Source organism: Chaetodon trifascialis, chromosome 2 (assembly GCF_039877785.1).
Source record: "Chaetodon trifascialis isolate fChaTrf1 chromosome 2, fChaTrf1.hap1, whole genome shotgun sequence".
Taxonomy (NCBI): domain Eukaryota; kingdom Metazoa; phylum Chordata; class Actinopteri; order Chaetodontiformes; family Chaetodontidae; genus Chaetodon; species Chaetodon trifascialis.
The window spans coordinates 2,884,406-2,902,625 of record NC_092057.1 but is presented as its reverse complement, the minus strand read 5'-3'; the positions used below and the strand labels follow the sequence as shown (position 1 = coordinate 2,902,625).

Below are 18,220 nucleotides of genomic sequence, written 5' to 3'. Positions count from 1 at the left end.
TATTTAGTGCCAGAGAAAGCAATAAATTGACATTTTAAAACAACTGCTCATTAACAGTTTTGGTTAACATCTTGCTTATGCTAATCTCTAAAGACAATTACACACTGGCCAGTCACTGGCCAAACTGGCAAACGGCCAAAGTCAATATAATTAAGTATTAATGGTGCACATTTGTTTCCTTTCACCTGCTACTGTACCTGCATCGACCACAGCAGAATGTTAATGTGAATCCAGCCTGAAAGAGCTGCCGTTTGCGCTCAGCCAGCTTTCCGAATGCCTTTCTCCTTGACAAGCTTTTGTTGTTCAAAGGTCTTTAAGAATCTACTACAACCCTCAGTACATTATACTGTTACTGTCTGCGACACGTACAAACAAACACACTCAAGCAAAGTCAAACACGTTGACTTTGAGCTATTCAAGGATGGACTGTTTGCCTCAGCTTGTATGTACTCTTGTGCCTTTGAGTGTGTGTGTGCATATGACTTTGTAGGCAACATGTCTCCCGGTCTAACATCTGCCAATCAGCACGTCAGGATCAGTCAGTCATCTGTCACTTCCTCACAGACAGCTGTCAGTCAAGGCTCGCGGAAACCATGATTGGAGCAGGCACGGAAGGAGCTTGAAGGAGGAAGCTGTGATTGGCTGTCTGAGCAGGAAGAGAGGTTAGCGGGATGTTATCCAGCCTTCACTGAGAGATGCTTTCCTCTTGTATGTAGTCTGGCATTCAGTCGTCAATTAAAGCAGCTGCCAACTTGGAAAGCCGGGAGTTAAACTCTGCATCACATCCTGTCCGCCACACCTGCCGTCTAACAATGGATGATGCACAGGAAACATGCAGGCTTTTCTGTTGTTTTCTGTCCAGGCCAGCTCAGCTGTGGCCTGTTGGGATCAGTGGGTCGGCTGCAGCTTAGAGGGTTAGCGTCAGAGCTAAGCGTCCTCATCAAAGGCAGCAGGTGTTTTATGCCCAACTGTCACTGTCTTCGATCATTACGTTGCTTCAGTCTCTACATATCAGGGATGTGATGAATAAACCACATGAAAATGCAAAATACTAAATCTAATTACTTCATACTGACAGTGATGCAAGTTTGCAAGAGCTGCAACAGTTGCGCCAGCTCATTCTTCATCATCCTCTTCATTGGAGGAGATTTCGGACGCATCCCATTTGTAGCAGGGAGAGGTACGCCATGCACTCATAAGGGGAGGGGAAAACCCAATAAACTCAAGGAATAACTGGTAATAACTTCTGTCCTTCGTCATATAACACAGGACGAGGAGAAACACAAACAGTCAGCAGGGTCTGATCGGACCACCGCAGACAGCAGAGTGACGTTCAGGAGAGAAAATCAAACCGTTACAGTCAAACTGTTCGCCTGCTGATCCCGTCGCTGCCAGTCTTCCTCATTACAGTTATTTTTTAAACATTTTTGTCTATTACAGCTGAAATCAGGGCCGTCAGCATCACTTAGCAGGGGAAATGATTTGAAAAAAATAAAAATTAATCAGTGCAGTGTGTCATAAGAGAGGTTTATATTATAATCCAGTTCATCAGCTCCTCAGAGCTCTTCATCCAAGTTAGGAATTTTATTTTATTTTCAACACAAACTGTTATTGATGGGTGTCTGTTTCTGTGAGAGTTGGCGTTCCCATTGAATATCGGGGTTGCCTCACGATGTGACTCGGTGATGTTGATCATGTTCTCAGGAGTAAATACATCTGTGTATTGGAGATAATGGTTGATGTATGTCGGGTGAGTTGCAGTAAGATCTCAGATTTATACGTTGAGTTTTCACGAACTCCTTCAGTGGCAGTTTTAAACAGTTTTAGGTGCATAATTCAGATACGTTTGTAACACGTTTTCACCTGCCTTGTCTCCACTCTTCCATGGGGGAAATAAAATCTCATTTCTCATCCCCTCTGCTTTATATTGTTCCATTAATTAGCCTGTTTCGACCCTCTTTTTCCGACCGCTAACAACGCACCAAAAAAACTCAACTCATAATTCTTCCTCTAGCCTCACACACTGTCAGTCCAATTAAGTGTTTTTAAATGCCTGTTGAAACAAGCGCTGGCAGACTTATTAGATTAAAATGGAATAGAACTCATTTGCACCCCATAATCAAATAGACCGCTTTAACCATGAAGAAGAAAACTGCTTAGACATGCAACTTTTAGCCAGTTATTCATAGAAAAATTACTTGTAATAAAAGAGTCTGATTTAGTTATTTTCTCCCCTTCAACCTCATGCGTCAAAAAGGCGTGGTGAACGGCGAGTGTGTGTGTGTGTGTGTGTGTGTGTGTGTGTGTGTGTGTGTGTGTGAGTGTGTGTGAGACAGAGAGAGAGAGAGAGAGAGAGGAAGGAAGAGACTTGCTATCGGAGCATCAGTATTCATAGACTATAGCCAGCTCTGCCAGCCCTGTCTCACAGTAGGGGTTCAGCTCTATGAAGATAAAGTGATTTTTCTGGAGTGAGTGACCCTAATTTTGACCTGACACACACACATGCACCCACACAGTGCACACGCACACACACACATAATTAAGCAGGCCCTGCTACAATGAGATCAGCTCAACTTTAGGTTTACGCCTGCACTCTCACTCTTATGTCAGTGCTCTGCAATGCATTTACTCCGCAGGGTTTCCTCTGCATTGCTGAATGCTGACAGGACCACCTATGGGTTCTCTGACCACCTCGGCTAAAGTGGGCAAATTTCAGACTTCCAACACCAACAAACGAACACCTTTGGCCGCGCTGCTAGCAGCCAGGCAGGACCTTGACCTTATGTCGAGCCGGAGAAAATCTCACATCTCACCACAGCTGTTGCAGTAAAATTCAGGATTACTTTCGGGATGTTTAATGCAGCACCATGTAAGAATAATGATCATTGCCGGCCCATTTGTAAAGGACAAGTCATCCAGGGCCTAATTTCTACCACACATACGCTCACTGTAAAAGTGCAGAGAAAGGGGGAGGAGAGGGCGGGATCGTAACGGACCGTCAGCCCTGGAGCAGCGACCCTGCTCCTCTTCTGCTCCTGCCCTTTCATCCTCCTCTCCTCCCTCTCCACTCTATCACAGAGCTCATCTCCCCGGCAAATTGAATTCCTCCCCAGAATCTGCCTAAGCAGCTCCACCGGCCCGAGAGCAGAGACGGGCGGGTGTCGCGTCAGGAGGAAAGCGTGTGTGTTTGCATGTGCTCGCATGCGCGTCTGCCTTTTGATTCTCCTGTCGCATTTGGAGGCCGGTCTCTCCGTTAGGCAACATTTTCCCGACGAGACGAAAAGCAGAAACCTTGAGCTGCCGCACACTCTGACATAGATGGACCGAGGGGCAACAAGCGAAGGAGGGAGGAACAAAGACAGGGGAGGTGGTCCTGATAGACAGACAGGTGCTTGGATGACACGGCTTGTGAGAAAGAAAGACAGGTTAGGAAAGGGGAAGGCTATGAGGGAGAGAGAGTGACGGGTTGACATTGAGTGACAGAGAGACCGACGCTGGGTAAGAGAGAGAGAGAGAGAGAGAGAGAGAGAGAGAGAGAGAGAGAGAGAGAGAGAGACGACGTCAGTGAGCAAAGCATGATGTGACCTTGTTCCTCTCAGATTTGCAGTTCTATATTTCTATCTGTTGCTCCTAATGGACTCCCTTTAAAGTAGACGGGGGGAGCACAGGGCAATGACAAGTGGAGTGGGGGGGCGGATGCAACATGCAGCTGTACAGAATGTGAAGTACGAAGGAAGTGGTAGCTAAGTGGAAAGGATGGAAGCAGGTGCAAAGACACATCTCTGCATGTTTCTGTTTGCACAGAATGTCTGAGCAGCAGCCTTTCGAAACGAGGGTCATGCTTTTTGCTGTTAAGGCTGCATCTCTGCTGCTCTCTCTCTCTCACTCACACACACACACACACACACACACACACACACGCACACACACACACACACAGGGGCCGGCCGGCCGCGGTGAGTTATAGCGCTGGTCAGCAGTTTGACATTGGAGTCTGCATTGCCAGCCATCGTCTGTAGAAATGGAATATTCCAAATAAATCCTTATGCTCACACATGCACACTCACACACCGTTTCTGTCACCCCCGCACACACCCAAACACACACACACACACACACTCTCATATAAATCTATCTTAGATGGAACACTTCCCTCTTTTTGCACAGAGCAGGCAGCTATCAATCTAGATGTGAGAGGGAGAGGGTGAAACACTGGAGAGTAGAGAAAGAAGGGGAGAGAGGGGTGGCCCTGAGACATCCACTGAGAATAAGGAATAAGGAAGGAAACAGAGATGAAGTGAGAGGGCTGCAGGAAAGACAGAACTGAGAAAGTTGGAAAGGCAGGGAGGAGAGAAGATTGAGTTGACAGGAAAAGGAGAGAGAGAAAGAGAGAGTGTAAAACTCTGCCTCAGAGTTATGGACCTGTCCATACATACTGTAGCAAGCAGATAAGCCTGCCCCCTCTAACCCACTTTGTGTGTGTATGTGTGTGTAAGTAGTTGATGGGTATAATAAATCTCATTTTCTACAACCCCCACAACCACCCCCGACCATACTCCCACAGCACACCCCACACCCAGATGCTGATTTTTGTTTAGTGGATCCAGCCTCAGCACTAGTTGCTGTGGACAGACCCTTTAGTCTCGATGCCTCTATGCTGAGGCAGGTCGGACCACCTGAGCCAAGAGTTAAACACTGGATGCCATTGTTTAGACAGCAGCTGCAGCCGAGCTATTCAGTAACGCTGCCTCACAAGGCAGTGAAGTGCATTCAACAGCCTTATCATAAGATGCAGTATTGGTACTCTGAGTGGCTGAGCGGTACACTGTATGTACTGCAAGTGATAATACAACTTGTCTGGATATTGGAGTGTACAGATGAGGTAAAGGGTTGTGTGTCAGCTGGGTGGGTCCAGGTTCTTAACATGCCACAGCTTGGGTGAGCATGAATGTGCATTTTGCAGTGGTCAGTTCCACACATCTGGAAAATAGGAAGTCAAACAACATTTGGAGTTTGACCTTTGTCTTCACTGAAAGCCAAAAGTACAATAGAGACCAGCATTTGGGATAATTCAATCGATGGCTCAGTAGATGCTCTGAGAAGAAGTAGTCAAGTAATGGTGTGTCCTTCCAGGGAGTAAATGTGATAGAACCGCTGCTTTTCTGGACCACTGAAGCGCATCCATGCTGGGAAGGAGGACGTGGCGACACAGTGATGCATATCGCCATGCACATGGCGCTCCTGTACGGGCTTACAAAGGAAACAAAAGGCACAACCGTTTTGACATGCGTCATATGCACATGAACATGTGTTGTCCCCAAGGGTACACCTTAATTACCAGGTATAATTGAAAAGTAATGTCATAATTTACGCTGTTGTTGAACATCTAACGCAGCACCAGGGACATGCAGCTATAATTTGTGCTGATATTAACGTCAGAATCTCTTTTTAATGCATCTTAGACTGAGCTTTTGAAATATATAGCACAAACACATTTATGTTCTTTGTTTTAAAGAGGTGGATGTTTTTTCTTTGACTGGTTTTTAGAGAGGAAACTTGTACATGTCAGTATGTGTGTGCAGGTTTTATCACCTCGCTCCGCAGGCGGAGGAATGCTTTGATAGACGTCACTAATGGCGTGGGGGATCTCCAGAGGAAGTGCTGATAAATCCTGTTAGATGAATCCACCCCCCTCCCTCTCTGTCTCTTCCGCACACACACATCCTGTCTCAGGTACTCTTCACTAATGATGGGATAAATGAGAGGTGAGAAAGGTGAGAAGGTCAGAGTTTTTGGCTGCAGGAGCAGGAAGGAATAAGTACAGTCGCAGATGCATCAACATTTCTTCTTATTGTTGCTTTCATGCCAGATTTGTAAATCTGAAATTTGAAACTGTTTTCAATAAAATCAAGGTACATTGATGTGTCAGTGTTTTGTTCCACTCGGTCTTTGTGCAAAGGACAAAGAACGAGTGAAAGTCTTTGAATCATGTCTTGCGGTGGATGAATGCACATCAGATCTGCACTATTATCCAAAGATGAATAAGATTAAGTAATTAATAAAAACATGTTTTCCTTCCTCTGTCTCTGCCCGTCTGTCTGTCTGTCTGTCAGAGGTGGCTCCCTACCTGCGAGGGGGTGGAGCGCGGCAGCAGGTGGTGTTGGAGGGAAACAGACTGGTGCTGACCTGCCTGGCTGGAGGCAGCTGGCCTCTGCAGTACCGCTGGACTCTCAACAACAGCAACATCACCGACTGGACGCCGCAGTACAGGTCAGTCGTCACTGACTGGTTATGCGCCTGACATTTTCCCATGAACCTCTCTGTTGTCTGAGCGCACGTCGGCCTGTTTGTCTTCTTTTATCCATCTTTTCTTCTGTTGGTTGAGTCAGGCCTGTAGCGTGGAAAAACAGCTGTCTGTAAGTGATGTAGTGTGTTTAGAGAAAGTCAGAACAGTTGGACAGTGCAGCCAAATTGAGATTAATAATTACATTAGCACCATAAATATGTATATGGTCTGGGGAAAGAAGAGGAGAACCAATCAATATGTCTGAGCCTCTCTCTCTCCTCTCTCCCTCTCCTCCTCTGCCCCTCTGTGTGCTGGTTGGTAAGAGCTTAGCGATCCCTCTCGGCAAAACTGCAGCTGTGAAACAAAATTGTTTTTCACATCATTCAGAAATAGAGGGAATCTTGGGAACTCATACGCACTGAGGGAGGGAGAGGTTGAGCCAGCATTTTGTAGGCAGTCATTGTTCGAGCCAGGCGGCGTTGTGCAGCTCTGGACCGCTCTCAGCGTTCTGGCTAGTTTAGCTTGGTGAGGCCAGGGCTGTGCTGGCTTGACTTGAGAGTGTGTGTGTGCGTGTGTGTGTGTGTGTGTGTGTGTGTGTGTGTGTGTGTGTGTGTGTGTGTGCGCTAATGTAGGACCATCTGGAATTGTTTTTGTTTTTTTTACTGTTAGTTTAATGCAGGCAGATTGAGGGGGTCGTCCACTAATCGAAGGGTCGGGGGTCCGATCCCCACCTCCCCCCGTCCACGTCCGAGTGTTCCTGAGCGCGTCAGCTGCCGTTGGTCTGGGTAGTTAAGGTGCTGCCTTGCGTGGCAGCCTGCTGGCGTTGGCGTGTCAGACTTATTGTGAAGACATCTATTTAAATGCAGTCCTTCCTTTTCCACATATTCAGAGTAATCCTGGCGTGTACAGGATCAGACTCCATGCCATCTCTTCAGAATACAGTCTGATTCATTCTATTTATCTCGTATTCGCTGTTTAATGTACTGGACAGCGAGGACTTCAGCGCTGGAAGTGACAATGATTTACGCTAATAGAAACTTCACTTACATTTCCTTCTTCAGCATCACTTCAGCTGCAGCAGCCTGATGCTTTTTACACATCGTGAGTTATAATAAAACCATCACTAGACAAATTGGACTTTCCCAAAAAAAAAAAAAAAAAGCGCATTTGCATTTGCATTGTTTTTAGGAACGCTGTTGACAAGGCTACTGTATCGTCCTCACAGCTTCATCACATTTGTGGCTGACGGTCTCATTATTCAGAAATTCTGCTTTTTCAAGCCAACTCTTGTTCATTGAATCGTATATTAAGCACTCGCAGGTTTTGTTGTATTCCTCCATACTCACACTCTTATACACTGACCTCACGCATCACAACACCACACCCTGGAGAAACACTTCTTTTCCATCTCTTCAGTGCTCAGATTGATGCTACAGGGAGGGTTTGGTCAATTTGCTCTGAGGCTGTCTCACTGTGTAACCTGATTGAAATTGTTCTTGTCTTGAATCACTGGGAATTTCACAAGCAGGGCTGAGACTGTGTCAGAGAAATTTACTGAGAAATGATTGTCCTGATTGGGAGCTGTCAGCATTGTACTTTGTGTTTAGTGAGAAATATGAAGGAAAACTGGTTGGGATTAAAAAAAAGCGCATTGACGGCCCCACAGCACGGCCTGTTAAAGCGAAATGGAACACAGACAGAGAGAGACGCAGCGTCAGGAAGCGTCCAATATCAGAATCTGTTTCAGGATGAGAGCTGCTGTGTAATGTGTCATTCCTAATTCAAATGGAATTGTGTGTGTGAGTCTTTGATCTACGCATGTGTGTATCAGTGTGTGTGGGTTTGTGTGTGTTGGCAGCATACACTGACAGCCTGGGAGTTAAATACTTGGCTGTCCCGGTGTTCATAATGAGCCCCAAAGCGGTGTCCAGTTTTACAGCGTCTATCCGGTTCGTGTGTAAAATGTGTGTATATATCTGCGCATGTGTGTGTGTGTGCATTCATGTGTTTGTCCAGCGTGGCACCAACCTAGATCCTATGCCAAGCTTCCCATTAGTGAAGCACAGTCCATTAAAACCCCATTAACAACCCACCTCTGAAAAAAACAACATGCACGCAGTCAGAAAGATTCCTGCTCACAGCACACACACACACACACACACACACACACACACACACACACACACACACACACACACACACACACACACACACACACACACACACACTGTACCTATGCACCACTCCGCCTCACCTCCTGTTATTGGGGAACTTTGACGACCTCAGGCGGAATCCATTCTCAGATGAAGGTCATCTGAAGAGAATCACATGAGTGCGTCCATACGGACAGACCTCCACCTTCTGTCCCTTCTGTCTCGCTGGTCTCCAAATATCACTCCCATCGCTGCGTCCTTTCCAAATGCTAGCTCACTGTTTTCACAGCGCTTCACACAGTTAGCACAAGACAGTGTGGACCAAACACAAAATGCATTCAGTGACCACATCTTTAAAAACTCCTGAACCCTTTTATCACTCGAACTCAACCACCACCAAAACTATGAGTAAACTCTGAACTCAGAATGACTGAAGTTGACTCCAGTTTGTTCCTTTCTGCTCATTTATGTCATAAAAATAAAGAAATATAAATAACTGCTGCCTTTCTCTATGCAAACTAATAAAGCCTGTTGAACGTAACAGCAGCATTTCTGTGGCACACACGGTGAAGGAGTGACCTTCTCGTTGTTGAATGGAATCAAACAGATAAATAAATAATATGTCAGAGACAATGCTGATACATAATGCTTCCTGTTCGTGATTTGTATGGTCATTATATAATGAGTCACAGTGTTGCTGCTGAATCCTGTGAATTGTGTAACGTGTTTCTGTCGCATTGGCACATTATGGATGTCAGATTAACTGTTGTGCTGAGCTGCCTGTCGGTCAGGATAACTGTGCAAAGAGTATTGAATAGCAGTCTTATTACAGAGAAGTGTGAGTTAGCCTAACCAGGATGCTGTCTCTGCGTCTGTCCGCCTTCAGGTTGTCTGTCCCATCTGTGAGGAGGACCGATGCTGGCCTCTATCAGTGCATCGTGAGGAACCGGATGGGCGCCGTCATCAGCAGGAGGACAGAGGTGCAGGTGGCCTGTGAGTACACAAGCGTTCACAGCATCATAAAACACCAATACACGAGGCTTTTTAATGGATAACGCTGTTGCTTTTGACGAAAACGGAACCAGCGGCAGCTTCGTCCACACCAACAAGCAGCCTTACAGTTAGTCATCCCTTTTTGCAGGCAAAGTAGATTTATTTTTAATATTTTAAGAGTGCTGAAAAGAAGGGGTGAACAAAAGGTCTTATATCAGAAATCCTGCTTTTTGAGTTTGGGTTGGGCTGTAATATCTTAATGTAATATGTGCAACACTGAAATGCTGAGCACACACCGAGCCAACAGGTAAACATGAAATAATATTTCTGTCCCAGCAGGCTTTACTGTCGGTGTATTATTCGGTAATATTTGTGGTGCCACACGGATGAATTTGCTGTGCCGCTTCGTGGTGTGACCAGGCTGTAAAACTGATGTTCTCTGTGGCTAAATGTCATGTGATGCTGTGCTGTCGTAACTCTTCGTGCCTCTCGCCTCGTTCAGTTTTGGGAAACTTCTCGGCTGAGGAGCAGAGAAAGACGGCGACTCAGGGCCGAGCGGCCATCATCAGCCAGCCTGCCCTTCCTTCTTTCCCGCGACCCGTCGTCACCTGGTACAAAGACGGACACAAGATAATCCCCAACAACCGAATGTAGGTGTCTCTGATCCTCCGTCTCTCTCTCTTACACGTTTACTAAGTGATCTATGTACCCACACTGGTTCGCAGTGCCTGTATCAAAATACCATTTTAGATAAAATTTTAATTTTACAGTTCTTATCCCACAGTGGTATGTTAATCAGCCTTCTGTAGAAGCGCAAATGTTCTTTTTAATCCTTGTACACCAATTGTTATGAATAATAAGCCATTTAGATAACTGACCCTTTTCATTAGACATCTGTACAATAGACCTAGGACATAATCAAGAAAAGATAAAATGGATTTTTCAATGAATGCAATGTTTTTCACTTGTCTAATCTACAAGGTTATTAAGTAATTTTAGGTGCACGGAGATGTTCTTTTATTTTAATTGTGCAGCAGAGATATGAGGGTCCCTGGGTGCGTTGTGTAAGCCGTATTTCTCTCGTTTATTTAAAGCGGTTGTGTGGCTCCCTTTGAAATGCCTGTAATTTGCATATTTTTGCGTAGCTGCTACAGCTATCCTGTCAGCGCCATTACTTTGAAAAATGTTCTCACGGTGTATTTATAATGTAATTATTAGACAAAGCAGGGAAGTGCAGGTTGGTTGTGAAAGTTGTTTCAGAACAGCGCACTACAGGCTGAGGTGGTCTCAGAGTTTTTTGGGATGTATACCTGTTTGAATCTGCTCATCGGTGAAAGCTGGCGTTGAGAGGCAGACCTTCAGTGATTTTTATGAGGCTGCTCTCACACTCTGCGATAACAAACTCCCCATTAAGAACACCAACTGCTCCCTGGTGTGTTATCGAGTGAAATCATCAGTGGACTTGCTGTAGAAGTAAATGGCCAGGCAGCAACTTTTACACTCCTTTAATGACAGTTGCCACCTCACAAGTGCTTCTGAGAAAGCTTTGCGGAGCGAGGTTACATAAGCACTTTTATTATTATTATTTTTGTCGTGGGTTCACATCAAGTGTTACTTTGCTTTTTAATTTCAATGAACATTGAAAATAGCTTTCCTTCTCACTTAACGTGGCTTCTCCCAGTGTGCTTTGATGACGGTGGACTGCAGTCGTTTTGCTGCTCTGGACACTTCCGGCGTGGACAGCGTTTCCTGTCAGCGCCCTCACCCCCCCTTAATGTCACCCGTCAACATAAAGAGCACTACTTTTTGCACTTGCAATTAAAAACAAAACTTTAATAAATAAGTATCTGACTGAAGATATATTTAAATAAAGGGCCCTGATGCTACAAATGAGCACTTTATCCATATCAGGGTAGCACTGATAGCAGTGCATGAAGAGCAGCCCACCACTCTTTTTCCTTTTGTGGAGCACTAACAAGCCCAACTGGCAAAAGTGTTCATCGTGGTCACACTCAGAGGTGGGCTGAAAAGCCAGCCGTCATATAGGGGTGCGAGATGTCATTATCATTGAAATATGGGGATACTGGTGCACGTCAGACTGTCTTTCCTGGAAGGCAGATGGCATTCGACCGTGTGACAGGCACTTATCTTGGAGCACACTGGCACCTTTAGGCTTGTTTTAGTGCTGACATGGACCTGTGGTTCATGATTATTCATATTAGTCAATGTGTATTATTAATCTTTTACTCTCATCTATAAACATTTAGAATTAATATTGAAAGCGTAAAGTGAGGATAATGTGCGCTGAGTTGAAGCTGAGGTGGCTGCAGATATTGAAGAGCGAGCGCTGATGTAACTGTTGCAGCGGTAGGTTAGCAGAGCATTTGAAGCACAATACGAGTTGACACTGAGCAATTGGCTGTCAGTGTTTGGCAGGTGTACTCAGCCGGGCGCTCAGCAGAGAGGTTTGGCCTCTGGATCACAGCTCAGATGGCCCCGTGGCCCGCGCTGGAGCCGGTGTGTGCTGCTAACGGTGCTACATTGCCTCCATTTCTCTTTGGCCTTCATCTTGATTAAGTCGAGAAAAACCTGATAAACATCCTGCACAGTCATGCCTCATGGATTTTATTATCAAGATAATTCATTAAATTCAGCTTTACTGCAGATACAGTTTCTGCTGGTACCTGACTGCCTCCACTAAAGGCCCAAGAAATTAACACATTTTTATGAAATACAATTTTAGTGACATTCTGGGAATAGAGAGCGGAGGTGCTGCCTCACACTTCACGTCACAGGCCTTTTATTTAGACCATATACCAATTTTATGCAGGAAGAAGGAGACAGGTTGCCTCCAATCATTTGCTAGAAATCATTCGTCCATCTTGATTAAGTTGTATGGAGCGTCCAGTACAATCTGTCCATCCTCAAAGGATGAGGGACGCAGGCAGAGACAGACGTGGACTCAGCAGGCAGTGTCTCACGTGGTCCTTTTCTTCACACCTCTGACAAACAGCAGCACATCAGATCAGAAGAGTTCGCTCAGGTTGTCCAGCTACTTGCAGTTGAGTTCATTAATTAGCCAAATATGAAACCTTCATTTGTCTTAAGTGTGAATTATATCTAATTTTAAACATCAGCATTTCATCAGATTCCAATGAAACTAGTTTCTTCACTTCACACTGATTATGCTCACTGCTTAAATCAACCAGGAAGTTTTTAGTCATCCTTGTGATCGTACTTCAGAGGATTGTATTTTTGTGGTGTAGTGTTTTTGTTTTTAATGATCTTTTAGTTAAATTAGACTCTTTGGGGCTGATGAGCCCACACCTTAATGAGTAGTTCAGTAGTGATTGCTGACATAATCCTTAGCAGAGAAGTGCTAAACACAAACGATACAGCAGTTTTAATGTTTTAAGTCAGCCGGTGATAAACATTTGAGCCATTTCACGTTACTTGATTTAACTACCTGATTATTTTTGTAGTGTCTGTGCAGGACACACAAATCATGGTTGACAGAGACTAAGTGTGTCTCAGGAGTGTCTGAGAGACCGTTTGTCCCCACTGACTGGTCACATATGATTTCTTTATTTGTATTTTGGGGCTGGATTCACACTGAATCTCACGACATCATGTTCAATATTAATGTAATCTGGACCAAACTTTTCTCCCTGCACTGTGAGGTGGAATAGTCTGATTTGCTTGCACCCTGCATACGCACTGTGATGAAGATTCATGCATAACACCTCCTTTGAACCCTCATAGAAAAGACTAATTTGCACCTTTTTTCACAGCTCCCCTCTTGTCTCTACAAGACATGTCTTCCCCCCCCGCTCTGACTCTCACTCCTACTTTTCTGCCACTAAATTATTCTTTGTATTGCCTGCTTCCCTCGCTCTTCTTGCTCTCCTTCCCTCGCTCTCTGTGTTTTACTGTAATTATCATGCTACAGGATATACGGGTCCAGAACCATAACCTTCTGTTCCTGAATAAACTGCTTAACTGCTGCGGTGCACGCACACAAACACGCACAGTCCGTCTCTCCTGGCCAATCTGTGCGTCCGCCCGGCTCGACCGTCGCCGTGTGCGCTCACGCGTGTCGGAGCGGGAGCGCTGGATATTTGCGCGGCCCTGCGTGTGTAGCGGTGTGTGCGCACGCTTGTGTCTGTGCGTGAGGTTACGCTGGCTGATCCGGCGGTCCGGTGAGACGGGCCAGATGGTGCCTGGCGGTCGGCTGTCTTCGTGGTGACCGAGCTGATGATGTTGTTTATGAAGTTTATTGATCCGATATGCATCGCTCCCAGACTCCCCAGCCCCATCTCGCTGTCTGTCTTACCGCCTCTCCCACCGCACTCAGTTTATGTCCACGTGCCTGCCCCTAACCCCACTCTGCATATCCAGTCTCACTGTGCCTGTGTGTCTGTGCCCCCCCCCCCAGCCCCTCATTTCCACACACGTACACATCCTGTATGTGTATGAATATTCCCACAATCCCCAGCCCTCAAAATGCCGGCCAGAAAAGAACTTCCAAGCTGTCACTTCCCACACACTCTGCTCTAATCGAATGGAGCCCTCACTCCCTGCCCCCTCCGTCCCCGTCCCGGTCTGCCATCACTGTGATTTGCCGCCCACCCCCTCCTCCCATTTTCACATGGGCTGTGAACTTCAGACATATCGAGTCTGTTTTCTTCTCCGCTGTCCATCAGCAGTCAAAACAACTCCAGGACAGTGCTGCCACCTCAGCGGCTGAAGCGAATATCTGTTTTAGCTGTGACCCGCAACTCAGGTCAAGAAGAGCGAGCTGCTGCCTTTAATTAGCTCTGAGACCTGTGGCAGATGGACGTGAAATGATTCTCATCGCCGACACCTTCAAGAGGAGAATTAGAGCTCTCCTTTCTTCCTCCAACAGGGCTGCAGGGAGCCCAGATTGATCAAATAAAAGCAGTGATCTATGCACAAGCGTGGCGGGGCAGAATATTTCAGTTTCCTGTGGCAGTGGAGGTGATTGGTGGACAGCGCTGATGTCACAGGTGGCCAACGTCAGGCCTGAGCCTTACAGGAAATATTTCTCCTCATAGACCTGCCTAAGCAGCCATATGCTGTGTAGGTGCATGTGTGTATCTGTGTGCGTGTGTTTCGACATTCATTCATTTTAATTTGTCAAACACCACTTTAACAGAGGCAGCAATTCATTATTTTGCTGCTTTCTCTCTCTCTCACACACACACACACACACACGCACACACACACACACACAGACAGCAGAGGTCTGAACAGAAGGAACTTTCTCGCTGTCTGAACTATGTAAGCAGATGTTGTGTGTGTTTGTGCCTGCAAGTGTGTGTACGTGTGCATGCATGTGTATTAGACAGACTGCAAGATCAAGAGAAAAAGAGCAGCATTTGGAGGGAGACTCAAAGGATGTGTAGGCTTAGATCCCACCACATGTTGAAAATACAACCGGCCATTTGAAAGGTCTTCCATCTCCAGAGCTGCTGCTGCGCTTCATAATGACTCAGTTTCTCACGGCAGCCAAAGGGGAGGATCAAAGCGAGGAAGAGAGAGGTAGAAGAGGACAAAAAAAAAGAAAAGTTACAGGAAATGAATATGGAGTAAAGAGTTTAAGCTCATCTCAATCCATTGTGTCTGGAACTTAATCTCTGGAGCCACCAGAAGCTTAGATACTGTATGTGACTTTCCTCTCAATTATATGATTTAGTTACTTTCCGGATTACAAAAACATCCCAGACATGTAGGGTTTTTAGACATATGGCCGCACTAAGAAGAACCATGTGCCAAAGTTTTCTCTACTTACTCGTGTATTGTGTCCTGCAGTCATGTCTTTATCTGTCTTAGTTGCATAAACTGACTTACTCACCCAGTACGGTTTCATTGTTCAGTGTTTATATGGAGCCCTGAGAAACTTGGTTATTTACCTGTTTGCATGACATGAACAGTATCCAGGGTTCCAGCAAACATGTCGTTTTTGTACCAACAGTTTCCTCAACGGTTGAGGAACGAGTTTCTAACTGGTTGGTCTGCGTTTACCAGTTATGTGCCTGATTTAGCATCTCATCTAACCAGTATTGATGGAGACAGTAAAAAGCATAGCAATAATTTCACCTTGCTTATCATAGTTTTTATTTTACTGACTGCTACGTAACTTGGGTCAAGGTTTTTAACCTGCGTGCTGCTGAAACCTGGTCAGAACTGGGATATTAGTGTGCATGTAAACGCACTCCAAAGGAAATGACAAAAATCAAAGCCGTTCCAAATCGCTGTTGAACAATAACTCTGTTTAATGATATGACAACGCTCAGGTTAATATTTGGTTTACACACAAAAACCACTTGGTAATGTCGCGGTGGGGTTAAAATAACTACTCTCCTAAAATTAGTGGACCTTCTTCGTCGATAATAAACATGTTGTTGACGTTATGGGACGACCTTAGTCGTGCTCTGAAAACAGTTGAGTTGTGGTTGGAAACAAAAAGCTTCATGATGACTGCAGTCTGCAGAGGGCTTTGGCCTCGGGGGAACCGATGCCGTCCCCCGTAGCACGCCTGTTCATCGTTAGTGTGTGAGGAAAGTTCCTCCAAATCAGATCAAAGCCAAATCAGCATTTCTCCAGATATTTACAGCACGTGTGGCAAACTGAGTTTATGTAAAAACACTGAAAAGTCGTAGCATGTGGGACTGTCCACGAGGATACGGAGCGGCCACCTCGTGGGAAACAGTACTTACATTTTTCAAACACTGTGGACGAGGCGAGCGGTCGTAGAAGTCTAAACTAATCAAATGAAATGGGAGGTGGAGACTGGTGGAGAGGTCTGAGCGTGTTGACAGGTGTCGTCTTGCACTGGTTAAATTATTGTCATCTTTCCTACAATAGCAAACCAGACGGCGTCGCTCTTGTGAGGCACTCTACTGGATAAACAGCCCAAACTTACCAATCTGACTCCTTTGGCAAGAAAACGCTCTTCATTTGCTGTTTAGTGTTTGCCTGTAGTTGATGCTTGTGTATTAATGCCGTGTATTAGCAGCTTCCTGACAACTTGCCAGAAAATATTCGATTCATAAAAAGAGTTTTTCCTTTTGGGACCCATGCTGCTCTCCTCTTTTAAGAACTCTAACAGCCCTGATGTTTTAATTGACAGCTCAAATACATCTTGTCATGAATAATTGCAGTCATTGCACTTTATTGTTTTTAAAATGGCACAATCGGAAATCTGCTGTACATAAGCCAAAGAATCTACCTGACCAAGACGCTCGAGCTAATTGCCTTTTTGTCACTAATGGCGGCAGAGGACATTGGCTAAAAGATACACCACTGTGATGTGATATGAAAATTAGCATTTAGCGTTTCACAGTGGATTTCCACATTGATTAATTTTAGAGAAGAAAATAAAAGACAGCACATAAAGCAACAGGAATTCATTTCTGACGCCTGCCTGAACTTGATATTTTCCAATTTACCTCTCCTCCCCTTGCCCTCTTGCTCTCCTCTTTTTCTCCTTCCCTCCTTCCATCCTTTTCCATAATTGAATTGCTCCTTTGGTCGTCTAATGTGGCGGCAAATAACAGAATGAAAATCCTCTCCTGTAAACTCTCCCTTTTCCACTTCGATATCTTACCTCTGTCTTCCTTTCAAAGGACATGCGTCTGCGTCTCTGTCTCTGTCTTGTTTGCTTCTTGTTCACAGCGTCTCTGGAGCTCACCTTGTCCTGCTGTCTTGTCAGGTAGTCTTAGGGGTTATTGTTCAAAGGGAAAATGCTAATCCTGGTTTTTCTCCGCTCCTGACCTTCAGCCTGCTGTAGGTCTTTAAAGGAAAATGATGAATAGATTTTTTAACGTTGTAGCAAAGCTGTGGAAAATGATTTGGCTTGGTGTTGTTTCAACGCTGATGAGTTTTTCGATTGTTAAGCCAGGTGCTGTGAAAAATAATGATTAACCAGTGGCAGTAATTGGTCCATGAGTGCTGCAGAGTCTGAAGCTTACACACAAGTCAGTGACACATTTACAGCATGTGGAAAGTTTCTGCTCTCAAATAATGAACAGCAGCGAGGACTCGATCCCACTTAATGAATACCTACGTGAATATTAACTCTTAGTCACATCAACAATACCAAAAACTGAGCAAAGAAGGGGGAGGGTGGAGTGGTGGAGCTGGCATTGGCATTAAGGTATCAGCCGTCTTATAACGGCTGCACTGCACACTTGCATGAATTCAACCTTAGTAGTCAAGTGGTAGCCAAACAGCTGATGATTGTGAAGCGTGAATGAAGCAGCTGATGTCAGTCAGCTAATGCAAACGCGACGTAAGTGCTCTGCCTCAGCTAATGCTGTGCTCTGTGAGTTTAAAGTCACAGAGGAGTTAGGTCAGCTTCAGACAGACAGCCACGCTGCGTGGAGAAGAAGCCCACGGCCTCCAGTCGTCATCAGAGTGGGACCGCTCCCGATGCAGCGGCTGTGCCACCGCAGGGCGCCCTGACAGAAACACAGAAGAATTCAATCTGCTTTGACTTTTACCGCAAAGCAACGTGACAACATGTGACAAGGGGCTCCATTAGCCAATGACGCGCTCTGTGGTGGGTACGCTGTATGTCTGATAAGCCTTCACTGTGATATCTGAAGAAACGAGCCATCAACCAGCCCCTTTTACTGCAGCTTTCTTTTCTGCACGTCTGTCTAATGTTGTCACTCGTTGATAGCCATGTTGCAGAGCTAGCTGCTGGCTTGGCGTGTGTCTGGACAATGTATACAGCTGGAGTCACGAGCAGTTTCCCTCCACC

The 18,220-nt window shown here is 45.5% G+C and overlaps 1 protein-coding gene across 2 annotated transcripts in view; it reads left to right on the top strand.

Moving 5' to 3' along the window:
- sdk1b (sidekick cell adhesion molecule 1b) overlaps positions 1-18,220 on the top strand; it is a 234,843-nt gene that overhangs the window by 85,170 nt on the left and 131,453 nt on the right. For both annotated transcript variants that reach the window (XM_070981407.1, XM_070981414.1), the window contains exons 2-4: positions 6,114-6,270; positions 9,326-9,432; positions 9,935-10,082. In XM_070981407.1, coding sequence (XP_070837508.1) covers positions 6,114-6,270; positions 9,326-9,432; positions 9,935-10,082 — 412 coding nt within the window. The remainder of the gene's footprint in view (positions 1-6,113; positions 6,271-9,325; positions 9,433-9,934; positions 10,083-18,220) is intronic.